Source organism: Larus michahellis, chromosome 11 (genome assembly GCF_964199755.1).
Source record: "Larus michahellis chromosome 11, bLarMic1.1, whole genome shotgun sequence".
Lineage (NCBI taxonomy): Eukaryota > Metazoa > Chordata > Aves > Charadriiformes > Laridae > Larus > Larus michahellis.
Window position 1 is genome coordinate 1765214 of NC_133906.1, and position 20041 is coordinate 1785254.

The 20041-nt window shown below is 52.6% G+C and overlaps 2 protein-coding genes across 2 annotated transcripts; both read left to right on the top strand.

Annotated features, from left to right (window-relative positions):
- Window positions 1-2591: 2591 nt before the first annotated feature.
- Window positions 2592-5231, top strand: LOC141749864 (protocadherin beta-15-like). Its single transcript, XM_074604092.1, has one exon. The coding sequence runs from the start codon at window positions 2787-2789 to the stop codon at window positions 5226-5228; it is 2442 nt and encodes an 813-aa protein (XP_074460193.1). The 5' UTR covers window positions 2592-2786; the 3' UTR covers window positions 5229-5231.
- Window positions 5232-9981: 4750 nt separating this feature from the next.
- LOC141749863 (protocadherin beta-15-like) lies at window positions 9982-18790 on the top strand. Its single transcript, XM_074604091.1, has one exon. It carries the CDS (start codon window positions 10007-10009, stop codon window positions 13013-13015), a length of 3009 nt encoding a protein of 1002 aa, XP_074460192.1. The 5' UTR covers window positions 9982-10006; the 3' UTR covers window positions 13016-18790.
- The last annotated feature ends 1251 nt before the right edge of the window (window positions 18791-20041 follow it).

Sequence of the window (20041 nt, forward strand, 5' to 3'; positions counted from 1 at the left end):
CCAAAGTCTTTTACTGCAGCTGTAGAAACAATCAATAGAATTGCTTTCTTGCAGGGAAGTCCTAAGATGGCTTGAATGACTGAAACAGGGACACTCCGTCTTTTCTATGACCAGGGTCTGCACAGCATGTTGTGCATGGCTGCAGTTCTTTCATGAAGCTCCTCTGCTCAGGGTTCTCCACATCTACCCTTCCAGTAGGGTGATCTATAATAGAGAGAGTTGTGAATGACACTTTAGAGAGTGGGCGTGTTTCTCTTGCTGAGATCACAAGGAACCAGCAGCTCCTGGTGTAAAAGTGCTGGTTCTCGGGTCGTTCCAGGTCGAAGGTCCAGGTGTCTGATGCAGTTCATAACCGGATGGTTTCTTACAGTTTGTGACCTATGAAAGGGGACATGGCGTTTCCTGCATTGGAGGGCCAGCACACACGGCTGAGCTTTCCCAAGGGGCTCTTTGCAGGTGCCCTTTAGGAAGGAAAACTTCTAGGCCAGGTAATAGACAGCCCTAGCAGAGGGGAGGCTTTTAACCCCCTGGAAACTGCTTTCAGGGACAAGGGAGCACAAGAGAGCTGGCAGATGTTTAAGGATGCTTTCCACAGAGTGCAAGAGCTCTTGATCCCCACATGTAAGAAATGAGGGAAGGAAGGCAAGACACCAGCATGGCTGAGTAAAGACCTGCTTGTCAGACTAAAGGGCAAGAAGGAAACGCACAGTCAGTGTACAGGGACCTTGCCCAGTTTTGTAGGGATGCGGTCAGGAAGACCAAGGTGTGGCTGAAGCTGAACACAAAGTACAACAAGAAGGGCTTCTAGCGGTATGTCAGACAGAAAAGGAGGGTCAAAGAAAGTGTACCTCCGCTGATGAACATGAGTGGCAAACTGGTAACAACAGGCAAGGAGAAGGCTGAGGCAGTCAGCAACTTTTTTTGCTTCAGTTTTCACTGTCAATCTCTCTTCCCACACTTCTCGAGTGGATGGATCTGAAGGCAGGGACCGGGGGAGCAAAGTCCCTCACGCTGTAAGAGAAGATCAGACCACCTGAGAAACCTGAACATAGAGAAGTCTCTGGGACCTGAGAAGGTGCCTTCCGGAGTCCTGAGGGAATTGGCTGATGTGGTTGCTAAGCCACTCTACATGATATTTGAAATGTCATGGCAGTGAGGTGAAGTCCCTGGTGACTTGAAAAGGGAAACATTACACCCATTTTTAAAAAGAGTAGAAAGGTGGACCCTGGGAAGTACCAACTTGTCATCCTCCCCTCTGTGACTGGGAACATGATGGAACAGATCTTCCTAGAAATTATGCTAAGGCACATGGAGGGCAGAGATGCGCGTCAAGACAGCCAGCATGGTTTCACCAACGTCGTCTTGCCTAACTGACCTAGTGATGTGGGTCAACTTATAGGACGGAATGACTGTATGAGAGGACAAGGGAGGACTGGACTTCTGTAAGGCCTTTGTCACGGTTCCCCACAACATACCTCTCTCTAAGTTTGGACACATGGATTTCACGGATGGAGTATTTGGTGGGTAAGGAATTGTCTGGATGGTCCTATCCACAGAGTCATGGTCAAGTCTCAATGTCTGGATGGAGATGAGTGGAGAGTGGTGTCCCTCAGGGGTCCATATGGGGACAAGTCCTGTTTGACACCTTCATCAACGACACAGTGGGATCAAGTGCACTCCCAGCACGGTTGCAAATGGCACCAGGCTGAGTGGTACGGCTGACACGCCTGCAAGGCGAGACTCCGGGCATGACTTTTGCCTCCCTCGGCCCGCTGCTACGCTGACAGCGACTTCACCGCCAACAGCGTGGACGTGGCTGGCCCGGGCACTCTGTGGCCGGCCGAGTGCTACGAAGTGTGCCTGAGCAGCGGCTCGGGGAGGAGGCAGTTCCAGTTCCTGAGGCCCGTCCTGTGCAGCCCGCAAAGCAGCGTTGCAGCAGGGCCGGGAAAGAAGAACGAAGAACCCCTGTGCAGCTGGCAGGCCGCGGGCGAGAGGGAAGGCGAGGCGGGGAGCACGGCCCCTCTGCCCGTTCAGCCGCCGGACTGGCCGGACGACAGGCGCGTCCATGCGTGAGCCTTGTTGAAACCCGCCTGCCTTCCCCGTCCTCAGCCCGAGACTCCTGAGTAGATGTAGTGCCGTGCTGGGCTGTTACCTGTGTGCTGCCCCTGCGGGCGTTTCTGCCGGGCTTCCCGGGCCGGGGAATGCGGCTCGATCCCTCCGGGCTGAGACTCCGCCCCACGGTGCTGCGGGAAATGCCCTGCCCCTCTCTCGACGCCGTGTTCCTGGAAGTGCAGGGAGCGGCCGTCCGGAAGCCATGAGAGCCCACTTGCCGGAGGGCAACGGGCACCGTGGAAAGAGACGGGGAAGCTGCCGGCGCGGGCGACCGGCCGGAGCCGCGCGTGTGCGCGCGGGCCCGTGTGCCGGTGCGAGGCGGCAGCGCGGGCAGCGGGCGGCGGCGGGCGCAGTCCCGCCGCGGGCCGCAGGGTGGTGCTCCCGCCCAAGGCGGCGCCGAGCGGCTGCGGGCGGGGAGGCGGCCCAGCCCAACCAGCCGCTACACAGCCCAGCACAGCCCAGCCCAGCCAAGCCGGGCAACGGCGGCGAGCGGCGGCGAGCGGTGCCCCGTGCCAGCGGCTGCCGGGCCAGGGCGGCCGCGCTCCGTGCCGGCATCCGGAGTCGGCGAGAGGGAGGCCGCCCGACCGCCGCCCCGCCGCGCTGCTGCCGGGCGCCGCTCTCCGCGGAGGAGTGCGCGGGCGATCCGCGAGACGGAGGCTGTCCGCCGGCCCGAGATGGCGATCGCAAGGCAAGTGCTTTGTCTCTGTGCTTTCCTCTCCCTGCCGCTCGCTCGCTCCGAGCCCATCCGCTACTCCGTAGCCGAGGAGGCGGCGAGCGGCTCCGTGGTAGCCAACGTGGCGGAGGACGCGGGGCTGTCCCCGGCGCAGCTGGCGGCTCGCGGCGCCCGCCTGGCCTCGGAGGACGGCCGGCAGCACTTTCGCTTAGACCCCGCCACCGGCCGGCTCGTCGTGGCCGAGAGGCTGGACCGGGAGGAGCTGTGCGGCCAGTCCGCTACGTGCACGCTCCCCTTCGAGCTCCTGCTGGCAAACCCGCTGCAGTTCTTTCGGGTGGAGGTGGCCGTGGAGGACATCAATGACCATTCCCCCGTTTTCCCAGTGGAACGAGTAGTTTTTAAGATCCCGGAAAGGAGCGACCTGGGCTCGCGTTTCCCTCTGGAGGGTGCTCGGGACCTGGATGTTGGCAGCAACAGCATCCAGGCTTACAGCATTTCTCCCGAAAACGAGTACTTTAGCGTCTCTTCTGGGAGTCGGGTTAAAGGCAAGAAGTACGTGGAACTGGTCTTGGAGAAGGCTCTAGACAGAGAGGAGGAGGCAGAGGTGGTTTTCAGTCTCATTGCCATGGATGGGGGCTCTCCTCCCAGGAGTGGGACCACACAAATCCACATTGTTATTTTAGATGTAAATGACAATGCTCCCATCTTCACACAGGAGCTGTATGTTGGGCAGATTTTGGAAAATGCGCCAGAGGGCTCTGTGTTACTCAAAGTGGTGGCAACTGATCAGGATGTGGGAGTTAATGGGGACATCACCTATCAGTTCAGTGAAGGGGTGGGCCAGAGCAACTCAGCATTCACTATTGATCCTACTAGTGGTGAAATTAAAGTCACGAAGCCTCTGGACTTTGAGGTGGCAGAGAATCATGAGCTCAGTGTGCGGGCCACGGATGGCGGTGGCCTGTCAGCAATCTGCAAGGTGTTGGTGGAGGTGGTGGACGTGAACGACAATGCACCTGAGCTAGTGGTGAATTCCTTCAACAGCCCCATCCCCGAGAACGCATTGCCTGGAACAGTGGTTGCCCTCTTTACTGTCAGGGACCGGGATTCTGGTGCAAATGGGAAGATCTCCTGTGCCCTTGAGGACCAGCTATTGTTCTCCCTGCGTCTGGCCTATAAGAACTACTATGAACTGGTGACTGTCAGTATGCTGGACAGGGAGGAGATGGCAAGGCACATCCTCACTGTCACAGCAGCAGACGCAGGGTCACCTCCTCTCACAACCACCCAGACCTTCACGGTGGACATCTCCGATGTCAACGACAATGCACCTGCCTTCAACCAGACATCATACACGATGTATGTGCATGAGAACAATGTCCCCATGGTGCTTGTTGGAGCTGTCAGTGCTGCAGATGCTGATGTGGGGTCCAATGCCAAGGTGTCATATTTCCTGGCACCGTCCCAACCCACAGAGCAGCCTCCCTGCTCCTGCATCTCCGTGAACTCTGAGAATGGGCACGTGTTTGTGCTGCGGCCTCTGGACTATGAGCAGGTGAAGCAGATTGATGTGCTGGTGAGTGCCTCCGATGCGGGATCTCCTCCTCTCAGTGCCAACGTCACCGTCCACCTTGTTGTGGTGGATGAGAATGACAATGCGCCTCTGGTGCTGTACCCATCACAGGACAGTGGTCCACCATCCAGCGAGCTGGTGCCTGTATCAGCTGAGGAGGGGTACCTCATCACCAAAGTGGTGGCTGTGGATGCAGACTCGGGACAGAACTCGTGGCTCTCATACCACCTGCTGAAGGCCACCGAGCCCGGGCTGTTTGTGGTGGGTACCCAAAGCGGTGAGGTGCGGCTGAAGAGGCCAGTGACAGAGAGGGACGTTGTGAAGCAGAAGCTAGTTGTTGTGGTGCGAGATAATGGGCAGCCACCGCTGTCAGCCACTGCGGCACTGAGTGCACTCCTGCTCAATGACTTCTCAGACGTGCACCTACCGCACAGCAGCCTGGCCACGGAGGACGAGAGTGACTCCCTGACAACCTATTTAATCATTTCCTTGACCTTTGTCTCACTCCTCTTCCTCGCATCCATGACAGCCTTCATCGCTCGCAAGGTGTGCGAGAGAAAGGAGCTGAAGGCAGGGCACGTGCTTTATGGTGCTGGCAACTTGCAGAGCAGCCTGGCTGATGCGGCCACAGCAGGGACCTTGCCCCATGGCTATTGCTATGAGATCAGCCTCACAACGGGCTCTGGCAACAGCGAGTTCAAGTTCCTGAAGCCCATCCTCCCCAGCCTGCCACCACAGCAGTGCACCACGGTTGGGGGCACCCATGATGAACAGGATTTCCCCCGTGGCCCCATTACTGCAGAACACTTTGCACCAGACAATCGTGGGACCCTCTCTGCAGAACAGTTCAATAGTCTTTCCTTTAACTAGCATGGAGTCAGCACATACAGAGGCTTCATTCATGCCTCACGATAGGAAGGGATCTCTGTTACAGCATGTGGCAATGGTTCCTCCCAAGATAATCTGCATTTGCAATTGGCGTCAGTGATTTCTGCCAAATTCTATGTCAGAAGAAATTTTGTCTCCCCCTCCAAACAAACAAACAAGCAAACAAACAAACAAAAGGACCTCAAGCCTCCTTCACCCAGGAAATAATATTCTTCAGCTGTGAAATGCTTTGCGAGTGGGGTTAGGTCCAGGGTCACCAGTCAAGTTCTTGTCTCACTTGCTGTTAGGCAAGCTCCTGGCCCTCTTATTCTGTGCTGTAACGCAATGGCAAAGTCAGGCAGACAAATCCCATTGTCCTGGTTTCAGCTGGGATAGAGTTAGTCTTCTTCTGAGTAGCTGGTACAGTGCTGTGTTTTGGATTTAGCATGAGAATAATGTTGATAACACACTGATGCTTTAGTGGTTGCTAAAACGTGCTTGCACTAAGTCAAGGACTTTTCAGCTTCCTTGCGCTGCCAGTGAGGAGGCTGGAGGTGCATAAGTAGTTGGGAGGAGACAGAGCCAGGACAGCTGACCCAACCTGGCCAAAGGGATAATTCATAGCATATGACATCATGCTCAGCATATTGAGCGAGGGGAATTGTACGAGCATCTTGTGATGCTACTGAGGAACAGGCTAGGCATAGTTTGGTTGGTTTTAGGTTTTTTTTTTTTTATTTTCACTTTCTTCTTCTTCTTCTTCATATATTATTATTATTATTATTATTATTATTATTATTATTATTATTATTATTATTTATTTTATTTCAATTATTAAAAATTTCTCATCTCAACCCATGAGTTTTCTCACTTTTAGTCTCCCGATTCTCTCCCACATCCCACCATGGGGATGTCTAGGGGGGTTAGTGAGTCAATGGCTGTGTGGTGCTTAGCTGCCAGCTGGGGTTAAACCATGACACACGAGCTCACGGAAATGCCCATAGCCCTTGTCCCAGTTCAGAAAAGCAAGGAAGTTGTGAGTACTGTGATACTATGTGGTGGAAGCATGGGGGGCTGGCTCTTCCCTGGGTGCTGGATGTCTCTGTCTGAGATGTTTGGGGTCTATGTGTTTTGCCTTCTTGTCACGATGTCTGTCTGGACAGCCATTGTGTGTCTGCATATGCTGCACTAGTGCTGCGTGGTGAGGCAGGGAGTTGCTCACATCAAACCCCTGTGGTGCACGCAGTTCCAGCTCATTGGGCAAGAAAGGTTTTTTGTCCCCTCGAGTACAGCAGTCTCCTCTTCTCTAGGGGAGAGCAGTAAGGCACACAAGATCTTCCTTTGGCCCACAAGATGTGGTGGGCGTGCTGTCTTCCTGGGATTACCTTGGAAATATAGCAGTGCTAACAGGAGTGGAATGGAATGGAGCCGAGCATAGCGGAATAGACTAGACTAGACTAGACAAGACTAGACTAGACTATAATAGAATAGAATATTTCAGTGGGGACGGACCTGCCAGGATCATTTAGTCCAACTGCCTGAGCACTTCAAGACTGACCAAAAGTTAAAGCATGCTTTTAAGGACATTGTCGAAGCGTCTTTTGAACACTGGCAGCCATGAGGCATCAACCCATTGACTCTGGGAAGCCTGTTCTAGTGTTTGACCATCCTCTTCATGAAGAAATGTTTCCTAATGTCAAGTCTGGACGTCCCCTGATGCAGTTTGCACCATTCCCACGCGTCCTGTCTCTGGATACAAGGGAGAAGAGATGAGCACCTCCCTCTCTCAGCCTCCTTTTCTCCTAACTAGGCAAACCCAAGTCCTTAGCCACTCCTCATAGGACATTCCTGCCAGACCTGTCACCAGATCAGTTGCCCTTCCTCTGGATGCAGCTGAGTATCTTAGCATCCTCCTTTAATGGTGCGGCCCAGGACTGCACAGAGAACTCAAGATGAGGCCGCACCAACACTAAATAGAGTGGGATAATCACCTCTTCTGACTGGATGGTTTCACTGTGTTTGATGCACCCAAGGATGCAGTTTGCTATCTTGGCTGCCAGGGCCCAACGCTGACACGTCCTGGGCCTGCTGTCAACCAACACCCCCAGATTCCTTTTTGCAGGGCTGATCTCCAGCCACTCCTCTCCCAATTTATACTTGTGCCCAGCATTACTGCATCCCAGGCACAGAATCTGGCACTTGGACTTCTTCAATTTCATGCTATTTATGATTGCCCAATGCTCCAACCTAACTAGATCCCTCTGCAAGCCCCATTGTCCCTTGAGAGAGCGAGCAGCACCTCCCAGTTTGGTATCATCAGCAAAGTTGCTAATGATGCATTCAACTCCTGCATCGAGATCATTGGAAAAATATTGAACAGAACTGGCCTGAGAATTTCACCCTGAGGAACATCGCAGGTGATATGTCAGCAGCCAGATATATCCTCCCCCAGCCCCATTGACTACAACGCCTCTTTAGCCTCTTCTTTAGCCAGTTCACCATGAACCTGCTCATCTCAGAGTTGGACAACGTATCCAGAAGAATTCTCTGAGGGACAGTGCCTCAAAATGTACTAAAATCCAGAAATCTACATCCACAGCGTTCCTTCATCCACAGGGCGTGTGACTTCATAATAGAAGGACATGGACCTGTTGGAGCAAGTCCGGAGGTGGGCTGTGAAGATGATCAGAGTGCTGGAGGACCTCTCCTATGAACAGAGGATGAGAGAGTTGGGGTTGCTCATCCTGAATAAGAGGGGGCTCCAGGAAGACCTTAGAGCCCCTTCCAGTCCCTAAAGGGGGCCTTCAGAAAAGCTGGGGAGGGATTCTTTATTGGGGAGCGTAGCGATAGGATGAGGGGTAACAGTTTAAACTGAAAGAGGGTAGATTTAGATTAGTCATTAGGAAGAAATTCTTAGAGTGTGGTGAGATGCTGTCACAGGTTTCCTAGGGAAGTTGTGTATGCCCTGTCCCGGGAAGTTTTCAAGACCAGGTTGGGTGGGGCTTTGGGCAACCTGGTCTTGTGGAAGGTGTCCCTGCCCATGGCAGGGGAGTTGGAACACGATGATCTTTAAGTTGCCTTCCAAATCTAACCATTCTATGATTCTATGATATCAAAGCAGTTAAGCAGGACTTTCCCTTGGTGAATGCACGTTGACTGTGCCTGATGATTGCATTGTTCTTTAAATGGCTGTCATTAGTAACCTGTATGATCTTCTCCATAATTTTTCTGTGAACTGAGGTTAGACTAACAGGTCGGTAGTTTTCCTGGGTCTTCCCTCTTGCCCTTCTTGTAAATTGGAGGAACATTGGCTAGCTTCCAGTCAACAGGGACCCCTCCCCAGTCTCCCAAGGCCTTTGGCAGCTGATGGAGAGATGTCCTGCTCTAACATTGACTAGCTCCATCAGTACTCTGGGACAAATCCCACAGGTGCCATGGACTTGTGAACATTCCACTGACACCGCTGGTCCCTGACAATTTCAGCATCCACCAATGGAAAATCACTGTTCCTGCACTCACTGTCCTCTGTTTCAGTGGACCGGGCAGCCCAGCGTCAATCTCTATTGTTAAACAGCAGGTCAAGAAAAGCATTGAATGCCTCTGCTGCTTCTTCATCCCTGTCAGTCAGGTAACCATCTTCAACAAGTATCAGTCTAATGTTTTCTTTAGACCTCCTCTTCCTATTAACATATTTTAAAAAGCCTTTCTTGTTGTCTGACACAAGGCTGGACAGTTTCCACTCTAATTGAGCTTTGGACTTTCATGTCTTCTCGCTGCATAGACAAACACTAGCTCTACAGTCTTCCTGCAAAGCCCGACCTTGCTTCCAGAGGTCACACAATTTCTTTTTCCTCTTGACCTCCACAAGGAGTTGTTCAAACATGCTCATTTCCTTTGTGTGCATTGTAAGGAAACTGCACAAGTTGCTTCAAAGGACTTTGAAGGTAGAATACAGTTGAACTTGGAAAAGGGACATTGAGTTTGGTGTCATCGCTGTTCTTCCTGAATTCAGAGGCTTCTTGATGGGATTGGAAAGCTATCTTGATAAGATTTCTTGTGTTTCTATTAGAACACTTACATTCTCCATTTTTCACTTATTCTTTCTACTTTGTGAACTGTCTTTAAGCATGGAATATTTGGAAACCCTGAGGCTATATTGTGCTACCTTTATAAACTGTATTGTTGTAAACTGGGATACTTTTGAGTGTAAAAATGAAATAAGGAGAGACCTGAATGCCTTGCGTGGAGACTGTGATCTTTGTAGAGATGTTTTTTTCTGGGAAATGTCTGTCAACTTTTTTCAAAAGGCTTTACCTATCGATGGCAGCTGTGAGTTGTTTGAGTACAAAGTGTTTGTGACTTTAAGGGTGTAGGAGTTTCAGAAGATGGATGGCACAAAGACACCATACATATTCCTTTTGGGAAGTATTTGCGCGTACAGGAGGAAGTGGGCAGTTGGTAAGTGAAATCTGCTGTCTGGGAGAGGCTTTGATCTCAGGAAATGTAAAAGATTTTACTGATCCCTTCCGCAGGGACCGGATAAAAATGTAACACAGGAGGCTGGTGTAGCGAAGACTGTTATATGTCAAGAAGTGAATGCTGCACTATCCAGTTAGCCCGAGTAGCATCATGGAGAAGATCCATGAGACCATCAAGTCCAACTGTTAAGCTTACATTACCAAGTCCACCACTAAACCCTGTCCCTAAGCACCACGTCCACGGACGCTGGGCGCTTCCGTGGGCGGCCGGTGTTAAGGTTTGAGAATCCTTTTGGTGAAGAAATGTTTCCCAACGCTGTGCAACGGGGATCGGGGGAAGAGACGGGGCAGCTGCCGGCGCTGCCCGTGCAGTCGGAATCAAGCGTCGGCCCCGCAGGACTCCCGGCGCTCCTGCGCTGCGCTTCCCTCGCCGGCGCCGAGTGCGCGCGTCCTGCCGCGGAGCCCCGAGGCGGGCGACCGGCCGGAGCCGCGCGTGTGCGCGCGGGCCCGTGTGCCGGTGCGAGGCGGCAGCGCGGGCAGCGGGCGGCGGCGGGCGCAGTCCCGCCGCGGGCCGCAGGGTGGTGCTCCCGGCCAAGGCGGCGCCGAGCGGTTGCGGGCGGGGAGGCGGCCCAGCCCAGCCCGCCGCTACCCAGACGAGCCGAGCCGAGCCGAGCCGAGCCGGGCAACGGCGGCGAGCGGTGCCCCGTGCCAGCGGCTGCCGGGCCAGGGCGGCCGCGCTCCGTGCCGCCATCCGGAGTCGGCGAGAGGGAGGCCGCCCGACCGCCGCCCCGCCGTGCTGCTGCCGGGCGCCGCTCTCCGCGGAGGAGTGCGCGGGCGATCCGCGAGACGGAGGCTGTCCGCCGGCCCGAGATGGCGATCGCAAGGCAAGTGCTTTGTCTCTGTGCTTTCCTCTCCCTGCCGCTCGCTCGCTCCGAGCCCATCCGCTACTCCGTAGCCGAGGAGGCGGCGAGCGGCTCCGTGGTAGCCAACGTGGCGGAGGACGCGGGGCTGTCCCCGGCGCAGCTGGCGGCTCGCGGCGCCCGCCTGGCCTCGGAGGACGGCCGGCAGCACTTTCGCTTAGACCCCGCCACCGGCCGGCTCGTCGTGGCCGAGAAGCTGGACCGGGAGGAGCTGTGCGGCCAGTCCGCTACGTGCACGCTCCCCTTCGAGCTCCTGCTGGCAAACCCGCTGCAGTTCTTTCGGGTGGAGGTGGCCGTGGAGGACATCAATGACCATTGCCCCATTTTCCCGGAGGAAAGAGTCATTTTTAAGATCCCGGAAACGAGCAACCCTGGCTCGCGTTTCCCTCTGGAGGGTGCTTGGGACCTGGATGTTGGCAGCAACAGCATCCAAGCTTACAGCATTTCTCCCGAAAACGAGTACTTTAGCGTCTCTTCTGGGAGTCGGGTTAAAGGCAAGAAGTACGTGGAACTGGTCTTGGAGAAGGCTCTAGACAGAGAAGAGCAGGCGGAAGTGGTTTTCAGTCTCATTGCCATGGATGGGGGCTCTCCTCCCAGGAGTGGGACCACACAAATCCACATTCTTGTTCTAGATGTAAATGACAATGCTCCCATTTTCACACAGGAGCTGTACGTTGGGCAGATTTTGGAAAATGCACCAGAGGGCTTTGTGTTACTCAAAGTGGTGGCAACTGATCAGGATGTGGGAGTTAATGGGGACATCACCTATCAGTTCAGTGAAGGGGTGGGCCAGAGCAACTCAGCATTCACAATTGATCCTATTAGTGGTGAAATTAAAGTCACGAAGCCTCTGGACTTTGAGGTGGCAGAGAATCATGAGCTCAGTGTGCGGGCCACGGATGGCGGTGGCCTGTCAGCAATCTGCAAGGTGTTAGTGGAGGTGGTGGATGTGAACGACAATGCACCGGAAGTGGTGGTAAGTTCCTTCAACAGCCCCATCCCCGAGAACGCATTACCCAGAACGGTGGTTGCCCTCTTTACTGTCAGGGACCGGGATTCTGGTGCAAATGGGAAGATCTCCTGTGCCCTTGAGGACCAGCTATTGTTCTCCCTGCGTCTGGCCTATAAGAACTACTATGAGCTTGTCACCGTCAATGCTCTGGACAGGGAGGAGATGGCACGGCACATCGTCATTTTAACAGCAGCAGACGCAGGGTCACCTCCTCTCACAACCACCCAGACCTTCACGGTGGACATCTCCGATGTCAACGACAATGCACCTGCCTTCAACCAGACATCATACACGATGTATGTGCGTGAGAACAATGTCCCCATGGTGCTTGTTGGAGCTGTCAGTGCTGCAGATGCTGATGTGGGGCCCAATGCCAAGGTGACATATTTCCTGGCACCGTCCCATCCCACAGAGCAGCCTCCCTGCTCCTGCATCTCCGTGAACTCTGAGAATGGGCACGTGTTTGTGCTGCGGCCTCTGGACTATGAGCAGGTGAAGCAGATTGATGTGCTGGTGAGTGCCTCCGATGCGGGATCTCCTCCTCTCAGTGCCAACGTCACCGTCCACCTTGTTGTGGTGGATGAGAATGACAATGCGCCTCTGGTGCTGTACCCATCACGGGACAGCGGTCCACCATCCAGCGAGCTGGTGCCTGTATCAGCTGAGGCGGGGTACCTCATCACCAAAGTGGTGGCTGTGGATGCAGACTCGGGACAGAACTCGTGGCTCTCATACCACCTGCTGAAGGCCACCGAGCCCAGGCTGTTTGTGGTGGGTACCCAAAGCGGTGAGGTGCGGCTGAAGAGGCCAGTGACAGAGAGGGATGCTGTGAAGCAGAAGCTTGTTATTGTGGTGCGAGACAATGGGCAGCCACCGCTGTCAGCCACTGCTGCACTGAGCGCCCTCCTGCTCAATGACTTCTCAGAAGTGCGCCTACCGCACAGCAGCCTGGCCACGGAGGACGAGAGTGACTCCCTGACAACCTATTTAATCATTTCCTTGACCTTTGTCTCACTCCTCTTCCTCGCATCCATGACAGCCTTCATCGCTCGCAAAGTGTGCAAGAGAAAGGAGATGAAGGCAGGGCATGTGCTTTATGGTGCTGGCAACTTACAGAGCGACCTGGCTGATGCAGCCACAGCGGGGACCTTGCCCCACGCCTATTGCTATGAGATCAGCCTCACAACGGGCTCTGGCAACAGCGAGTTCAAGTTCCTGAAGCCCATCCTCCCCAGCCTGCCACCACAGCAGTGCACCACGGTTGGGGGCACCCATGATGAACAGGATTTCCCCCGTGGCCCCATTACTGCAGAACACTTTGCACCAGACAATCGTGGGACCCTCTCTGCAGAACAGTTCAATAATCTTTCCTTTAACTAGCATGGAGTCAGCACATACAGAGGCTTCATTCATGCCTCACGGTAGGAAGGAATCCCTGTTACAGCATGTGGTAATGATTCCTCCAGAGTAAATCTGCATTTTTATTTGGCATCAATGATTTCCTTCAAATTCTATGTCAGAAGAAAGACTATAACCCTCTCCAAAATAGAAACACACAAAGAAAAGAACCTAAAGACTGCTTTAGTCATGAAAGTATATTTCCACTCTGTTACAACCTCTTCCAAAATGCTTTGAGAGGTACAGGTTACCCAGCGTAGTTTTTGTGTCACTTACTGTCAGGCAAGCCCATGGACCTCTTTCTCTGTGCTGTAACGCAATTTCAAAGTCAGGCAGTGAAATCACATTGTCCTGGCTTTAGCTGGGGTAGAGTTAATTTTCTTCGTAGTAGCTGGTATAGTGCTGTGTTTTGGATTTAGCATGTTGATAGCACACTGATGTTTTTGTGGTTCCAAGGTAGTGCCTACAGTAAGTCGAGGACTTTTCAGCTTCTCATACCCTGCCAGTGAGGAGCCTAGGGGTACAGAAGAAGTTGGGATGGGGCACAGACAGGACAGCTGACCCAAGCAGGCCAAAGGGATATTCTATACCATAGGACGTCATGCTCAGCATATGAAGTGGGGGCAGGTGGCCAGGGGTAGGCTTCGGCTTGGGAAGTGGCTGGTCATCAGTCAGTTGGTAGTGAGTAATTGTTTTTCATTTGCATGATTTGTCTTTTCTTAGAGTTTTGTTATCTTTTCCTCTCCCCCCCCCTTATTATTATTTTATAGTAATATTTTATTTTATTTCAATTATTAAGCTGTTCTCATCTCAGACCACGAGTTTTGTCACTTTTACACTTCCAATTCTCTCCCCCTTCCCACTGCAGGGGGAGGGGAGGAAGAGTGATAGAGTCGCTGTGTAGTGCTTGTCTGCTGGCTGAAGTCACACCATGACACACATGCTTGCTGAAACGCACGTAGCCCTCTCCCTGCGTCAGAAAAGCAAGGATGTTGTGAGTACAGTGTTACAATATGGTGCAAGCAAGGGGCTCTTTCTTCTCTGGGTGCTTGGCTCTGTATAAGATGTTTGGGGCCTGTGTGTTTTGTGTTCTGGTCACTATGTCTGTCCAGACACCCGTTGTGAATCTGCATACTCTGCACTAGTGCTGCCCAGTGATGCAGGGAGTTGCTCACATCCAGCTGTTGCGATGCACACAGTTCCGGCTCATTGAGCAAGAGTGGTATTTTTTCCCTTTGAGTACAGCAGTCTCATCTTCTCTAGGGGGGAGCAGCAAAACACAGAAGATCTTCCTTTGTCCCATAAGAGGGTGGTGGGCGTTCTGTCTCCTTGGGATTTCCATGTAAGTATAGCAGTACTAACAGTGTTGGGATGGAACAGAGTAGAATAGATTAGACTAGACTAGACTAGACTAGACTAGATTTCAGCAGGAAGGCACCTGCAACTATCATCTAGTCTAACCGCCTGACTACTTCAGGGCTGACCAAAGTTAAAGCATGTTGTTAAGGACATTGTTCAAGTGTCTCTTAAACACTGACAGCCATGGGACATTGACCCATCAACTTTATGAAGCCTCTTCCAGTGTATGACCGCTCTCTCAATAAAGAAATGCTTCCTAATGTCTGACCCTCCCCTGATGGAGTTTGAACCATTCCCAGGTGTCCTGTCGCTGGATACAAGGGAGAAGAGATGAGCACCTCCCTCTCTCAGCCAAGTTCTCCAAACTAGACAAACTCAAATCCTTAGCTGCTCCTCGTAGGACTTCACTTCCAGCTTTGTCACCAGCTTTGTAGTAGAAAAACTGCATCCACAGCCTTCCCTTAATCCAACAGTCAGGTGACCTTATCGTAGGAGGACATGGACCTGTTGGAGTGAGTCCAGAGGAGTCCACAAAGATGATCAGAGGGCTAGAGCACCTCTCCTATGAAGACAGGCTGAGAGAGTTGGTGTTGTTCAGCCTGGAGAAGAGAAGGCTCCGGGGAGAGTTGATTGTGGCCTTCTAGTACCTAAAAGGGGTCTATAGGAAAGCTGGGGAGTGACTCTTTATCAGGGAGTGAAGTGATAGGGTGAGGGGTAATGGTTTTAAACCAGAAGAGGGTAGATTTAGATTATATATCAAGAAAAAATTCTTTACTCTGAGGATAGTGAGACTCTGGAACCGGCTGCCCAAGGAAGTAGTGTATGCCCTGTCCCTGGAAGTATTCAGTGCTGGCTTGTGTGGGGCTTTGAGCAACCTGGTCTAGTGGAAGGTGTCCCTGCCCATGGCAGAGGGGTGGGAACTAGGTTATTTTTAGGTCCCTTCCAACTCTAACCATTCTATCATTCTATTATGTCAAAGCAGTTAAGCAGGACTTTCCCTTGGTGAACCCATGATGACTGCGCCTGATGATTGTATTGTTCTTTCAATGCCTTTCTTTCACTAGTACGCAGTTATGATCTTCTCTATAGTTTTTTCAGGGTCTGAGGTTAGACTAACAGGTCAGTAGTTTCCTGGGTCTCCCCTCTTGCCCTTCTTGTAAATTGGAAGAACATTGTCTAGCTTCCAGTCAGCAGGGACCCCTCCCCAGTCTCCCAAGACCTTTGGCAGCTGATGGAGAGATGTCCTGCTGTAACATCGACTAGCTCCATCAGTACTCTGCAACGAATCCCATTAGGTGCCATGGACTTGAGAACATTCCTCTGATAAAGCTGGTCCCTGATAATTTCTGTGTCCACTGATGGAAAGTCACTGTTCGTTCACTCGCGGCCCTCTGTTTCAGTGGACCGGGCAGCCCAGCATCAATCTGTCTTGTTAAACTTCGGGTCAAGAAAAGCATTGAATGCCTCCTCTTCTTCTTCATCCTTGTCGGTCAGGTGAGCATCTTCAACAAGTGTCAGTCTAATGTTTTCTTTAGACCTCCACTTCCTATTAACATCCTTATAGACTGTAACTGTTCAGAGTTGTGAAAACATGCTCATTGCCTTTGGGTGCATTGTAAGGAAACTGCACAAGTTGCTTCAAAGGACTTTGTCTGAAGGTAGAATTGAGATGGACTTGGAAAAATCCCATTGAGTTTTCTCTGATCATTGTTCCTGAGTTCAGAGGCTTCTTGATGGGAGGGGAAATCTGTCCCACCAGGATTTCCTTGGTTTCTGTTAGAGCATTTGCATTCTGCTTTCTGCCCTTTCTCCTTCTACTTTGTGAACTGTGTTTGAGCATTGTCTTACCTCTTCCTCTTAAGAAGGACTGTCACTCCATGTATAATATTGGATTCTTTAAAAGAAGGCTGTTTGAATGTTTGAATGGCACAGAATATTTGGAAACGTGACGTTGTGTTGTGCTGCAGTTATTAACTGTAAAAGCAGGATACCCTTGAGTGTAAAAATGAAATAAAGAGAACACCTGAATGCCTTGTGTGGAGACAGTAGTCTTTGTTGAGTTGTTTGTTGGTTTTTTTTTCTGGGGAAGCTCTGTCAAAGTTTTTCCAAAGGTTGTGAGCTTTTTTCTCATTTTTGTCCCTTGGCTGATGTAAAGTTGAGCAGGTACATTTCTTCAGTTTGGCAATGAGGCCTGTATCGCATTGAGTGAAATTGTGGGGAGCACGGCTTTGCTGACAGACCTGTATGGGTCTTCTGAGCACTGAGTTGCTGGTTGCTACAGGGCCCAGTTAGACCCAGTCAGCAGAAACTGGCCCCCACCCTAACAGGGACCGTGGGTGTGCAAAGGCCTCTGCAAAGAAGTGAGGTTGGGGATAGTGACCTATCCCACTCTTCCTAGAGTGCCAGCTGCAGAGGGCAACTGGGAAGGCTTTGAGCACAAAGTATTCTGATTCTAAATGTTTTGATGGATGACAGCATACATGTTGCTTTGGAGAAGTCTTTCGGGGAGTCCCAGGAGGTTGGGAATTGGTGGATGAAGAACTACTACCAGGGATACGGTTCACTCTCAGGAAACGCAGAGCACTACAGGCATCTGCTCCACAAAGGCCTCAAGAAAAGGATAAGGCCTGAGGACAGGCCGCTGTAGTGATGCTGACCAGAAGACAGTTGTACAGCGAGGGGTGAATGATATACTCTCCAGCTAACCTGAGAGGAAACATAGAATCGTTTGGTTTGGAAGAAATCCTTGAGACCATTGAGTCCTACCGTTAAGCAAACACTACCAAGTCCACCACTAAACCCTGTCCCTCAGCACCACATCCAGGGACGGCAGACACTTCCTTTGGCAGCCTGTGTTAATGCTTGGCAATCCTTTTGATGAAGAAATTGTTCATAATATCCAGTCTAAGCTTCCCCTGTCACAACCTGGGGCCATTTCCTCTCATCCTATCACTTCATACTTGGGAAAAGAGACCGACACCTACCTCCTTAAATCTTTCAGGCACAGGCCTGTGCTGTCCTGTGCTGTGTTGTGTGGCACAAATCCTTTGGTGGGAAGATAAACTCAGCTCATTGTAATCGCAGAGGCTGCAGGCAAGTCCTGCTTGGTACTGGTTAGAAAGCCACCTGCAAGCAAGAAGTCCACCTGCCAAAGTCTTTTACTGCAGCTGTAGAAACAATCAATAGAATTGCTTTCTTGCAGGGAAGTCCTAAGATGGCTTGAATGACTGAAACGGGGACACTCTGTCTTTTCTATGACCAGGGTCTGCACGGCATGTTGTGCATGGCTGCAGTTCTTTCATGAAGCTCCTCTGCTCAGGGTTCTCCACATCTACCCTTCCAGTAGGGTGATCTATAATAGAGAGAGTTGTGAATGACACTTTAGAGAGTGGGCGTGTTTCTCTTGCTGAGATCACAAGGAACCAGCAGCTCCTGGTGTAAAAGTGCTGGTTCTCGGGTCGTTCCAGGTCGAAGGTCCAGGTGTCTGATGCAGTTCATAACCGGATGGTTTCTTACAGTTTGTGACCTATGAAAGGGGACATGGCGTTTCCTGCATTGGAGGGCCAGCACACACGGCTGAGCTTTCCCAAGGGGCTCTTTGCAGGTGCCCTTTAGGAAGGAAAACTTCTAGGCCAGGTAATAGACAGCCCTAGCAGAGGGGAGGCTTTTAACCCCCTGGAAACTGCTTTCAGGGACAAGGGAGCACAAGAGAGCTGGCAGATGTTTAAGGATGCTTTCCACAGAGTGCAAGAGCTCTTGATCCCCACATGTAAGAAATGAGGGAAGGAAGGCAAGACACCAGCATGGCTGAGTAAAGACCTGCTTGTCAGACTAAAGGGCAAGAAGGAAACGCACAGTCAGTGTACAGGGACCTTGCCCAGTTTTGTAGGGATGCGGTCAGGAAGACCAAGGTGTGGCTGAAGCTGAACACAAAGTACAACAAGAAGGGCTTCTAGCGGTGTGTCAGACAGAAAAGGAGGGTCAAAGAAAGTGTACCTCCGCTGATGAACACAAGTGGCAAACTGGTAACAACAGGCAAGGAGAAGGCTGAGGCAGTCAGCAACTTTTTTTGCTTCAGTTTTCACTGTCAATCTCTCTTCCCACACTTCTCGAGCGGATGGACCTGAAGGCAGGGACCGGGGGAGCAAAGTCCCTCACGCTGTAAGAGAAGATCAGACCACCTGAGAAACCTGAACATAGAGAAGTCTCTGGGACCTGAGAAGATGCCTTCCGGAGTCCTGAGGGAATTGGCTGATGTGGTTGCTAAGCCACTCTCCATGATATTTGAAATGTCATGGCAGTGAGGTGAAGTCCCTGGTGACTTGAAAAGGGAAACATTACACCCATTTTTAAAAAGAGTAGAAAGGTGGACCCTGGGAAGTTCCACCTTGTCATCCTCCCCTCTGTGACCGGGAACATGATGGAACAGATCCTCCTAGAAATTATGCTAAAGGCACATGGATGGGCAGAGATGCGTGTCAAGACAGCCAGCATGGTTTCACCAACGTCAAGTCTTGCCTGACCAACCTAGTGATGTGGGTCAACTTATAGGACGGAATGACTGTATGAGAGGACAAGGGAAGACTGGACTTCTGTAAGGCCTTTGTCACGGTTCCCCACAACATACCTCTCTCTAAGTTTGGACACCTGGATTTCACGGATGGAGTATTTGGTGGGTAAGGAATTGTCTGGATGGTCCTATCCACAGAGTCATGGTCAAGTCTCAATGTCTGGATGGAGATGAGTGGCGAGTGGTGCCCCTCAGGGGTCCATATGGGGACAAGTCCTGTTTGACACCTTCATCAACGACACAGTGGGATCAAGTGCACTCCCAGCACGGTTGCAAATGGCACCAGGCTGAGTGGTACGGCTGACACGCCTGCAAGGCGAGACTCCGGGCATGACTTTTGCCTCCCTCGGCCCGCTGCTACGCTGACAGCGACTTCACCGCCGACAGCGTGGACGTGGCCGGCACGGGCACTCTGTGGCCGGCTGAGCGCTACGAAGTGTGCCTGAGCAGCGGCTCGGGGAGGAGGCAGTTCCAGTTCCTGAGGCCCGTCCTGTGCAGCCCGCAAAGCAGCGTTGCAGCGGGGCCGGGAAAGAAGAACGAAGAACCCCTGTGCAGCTGGCAGGCCGCGGGCGAGAGGGAAGGCGAGGCGGGGAGCACGGCCCCTCTGCCCGTTCAGCCGCCGGACTGGCCGGACGACAGGCGCGTCCATGCGTGAGCCTTGTTGAAACCCGCCTGCCTTCCCCGTCCTCAGCCCGAGACTCCTGAGTAGATGTAGTGCCGTGCTGGGCTGTTACCTGCGTGCTGCCCCTGCGGGGGTTTCCGCCGGGCTTCCCCGGCCGGGGAAGGCGGCTCGATCCCTCCGGGCTGAGACTCCGCCCCACGGTGCTCCAGGAAATGCCCTGCCCCTCTCTCGCCGCCGTGTGCCTGGAAGTGCAGGGAGCGGCCGTCCGGGAGCCAAGAGCGCCCACCTGCCGGAGGGCTCTGGGCAACGGGCATCGGGGAAAGAGACGGGGCAGCTGCCGGCGCTGCCCGTGTGCTCGGAGTCAAGCGTCGGCCGCGCAGGACTCCCGGCTCCCCTGCGCTGCGCTTCCCTCGCCGGAGCCGAATGCGCGCGTCCTGCCGCGGGGCCCCGTGCGCGC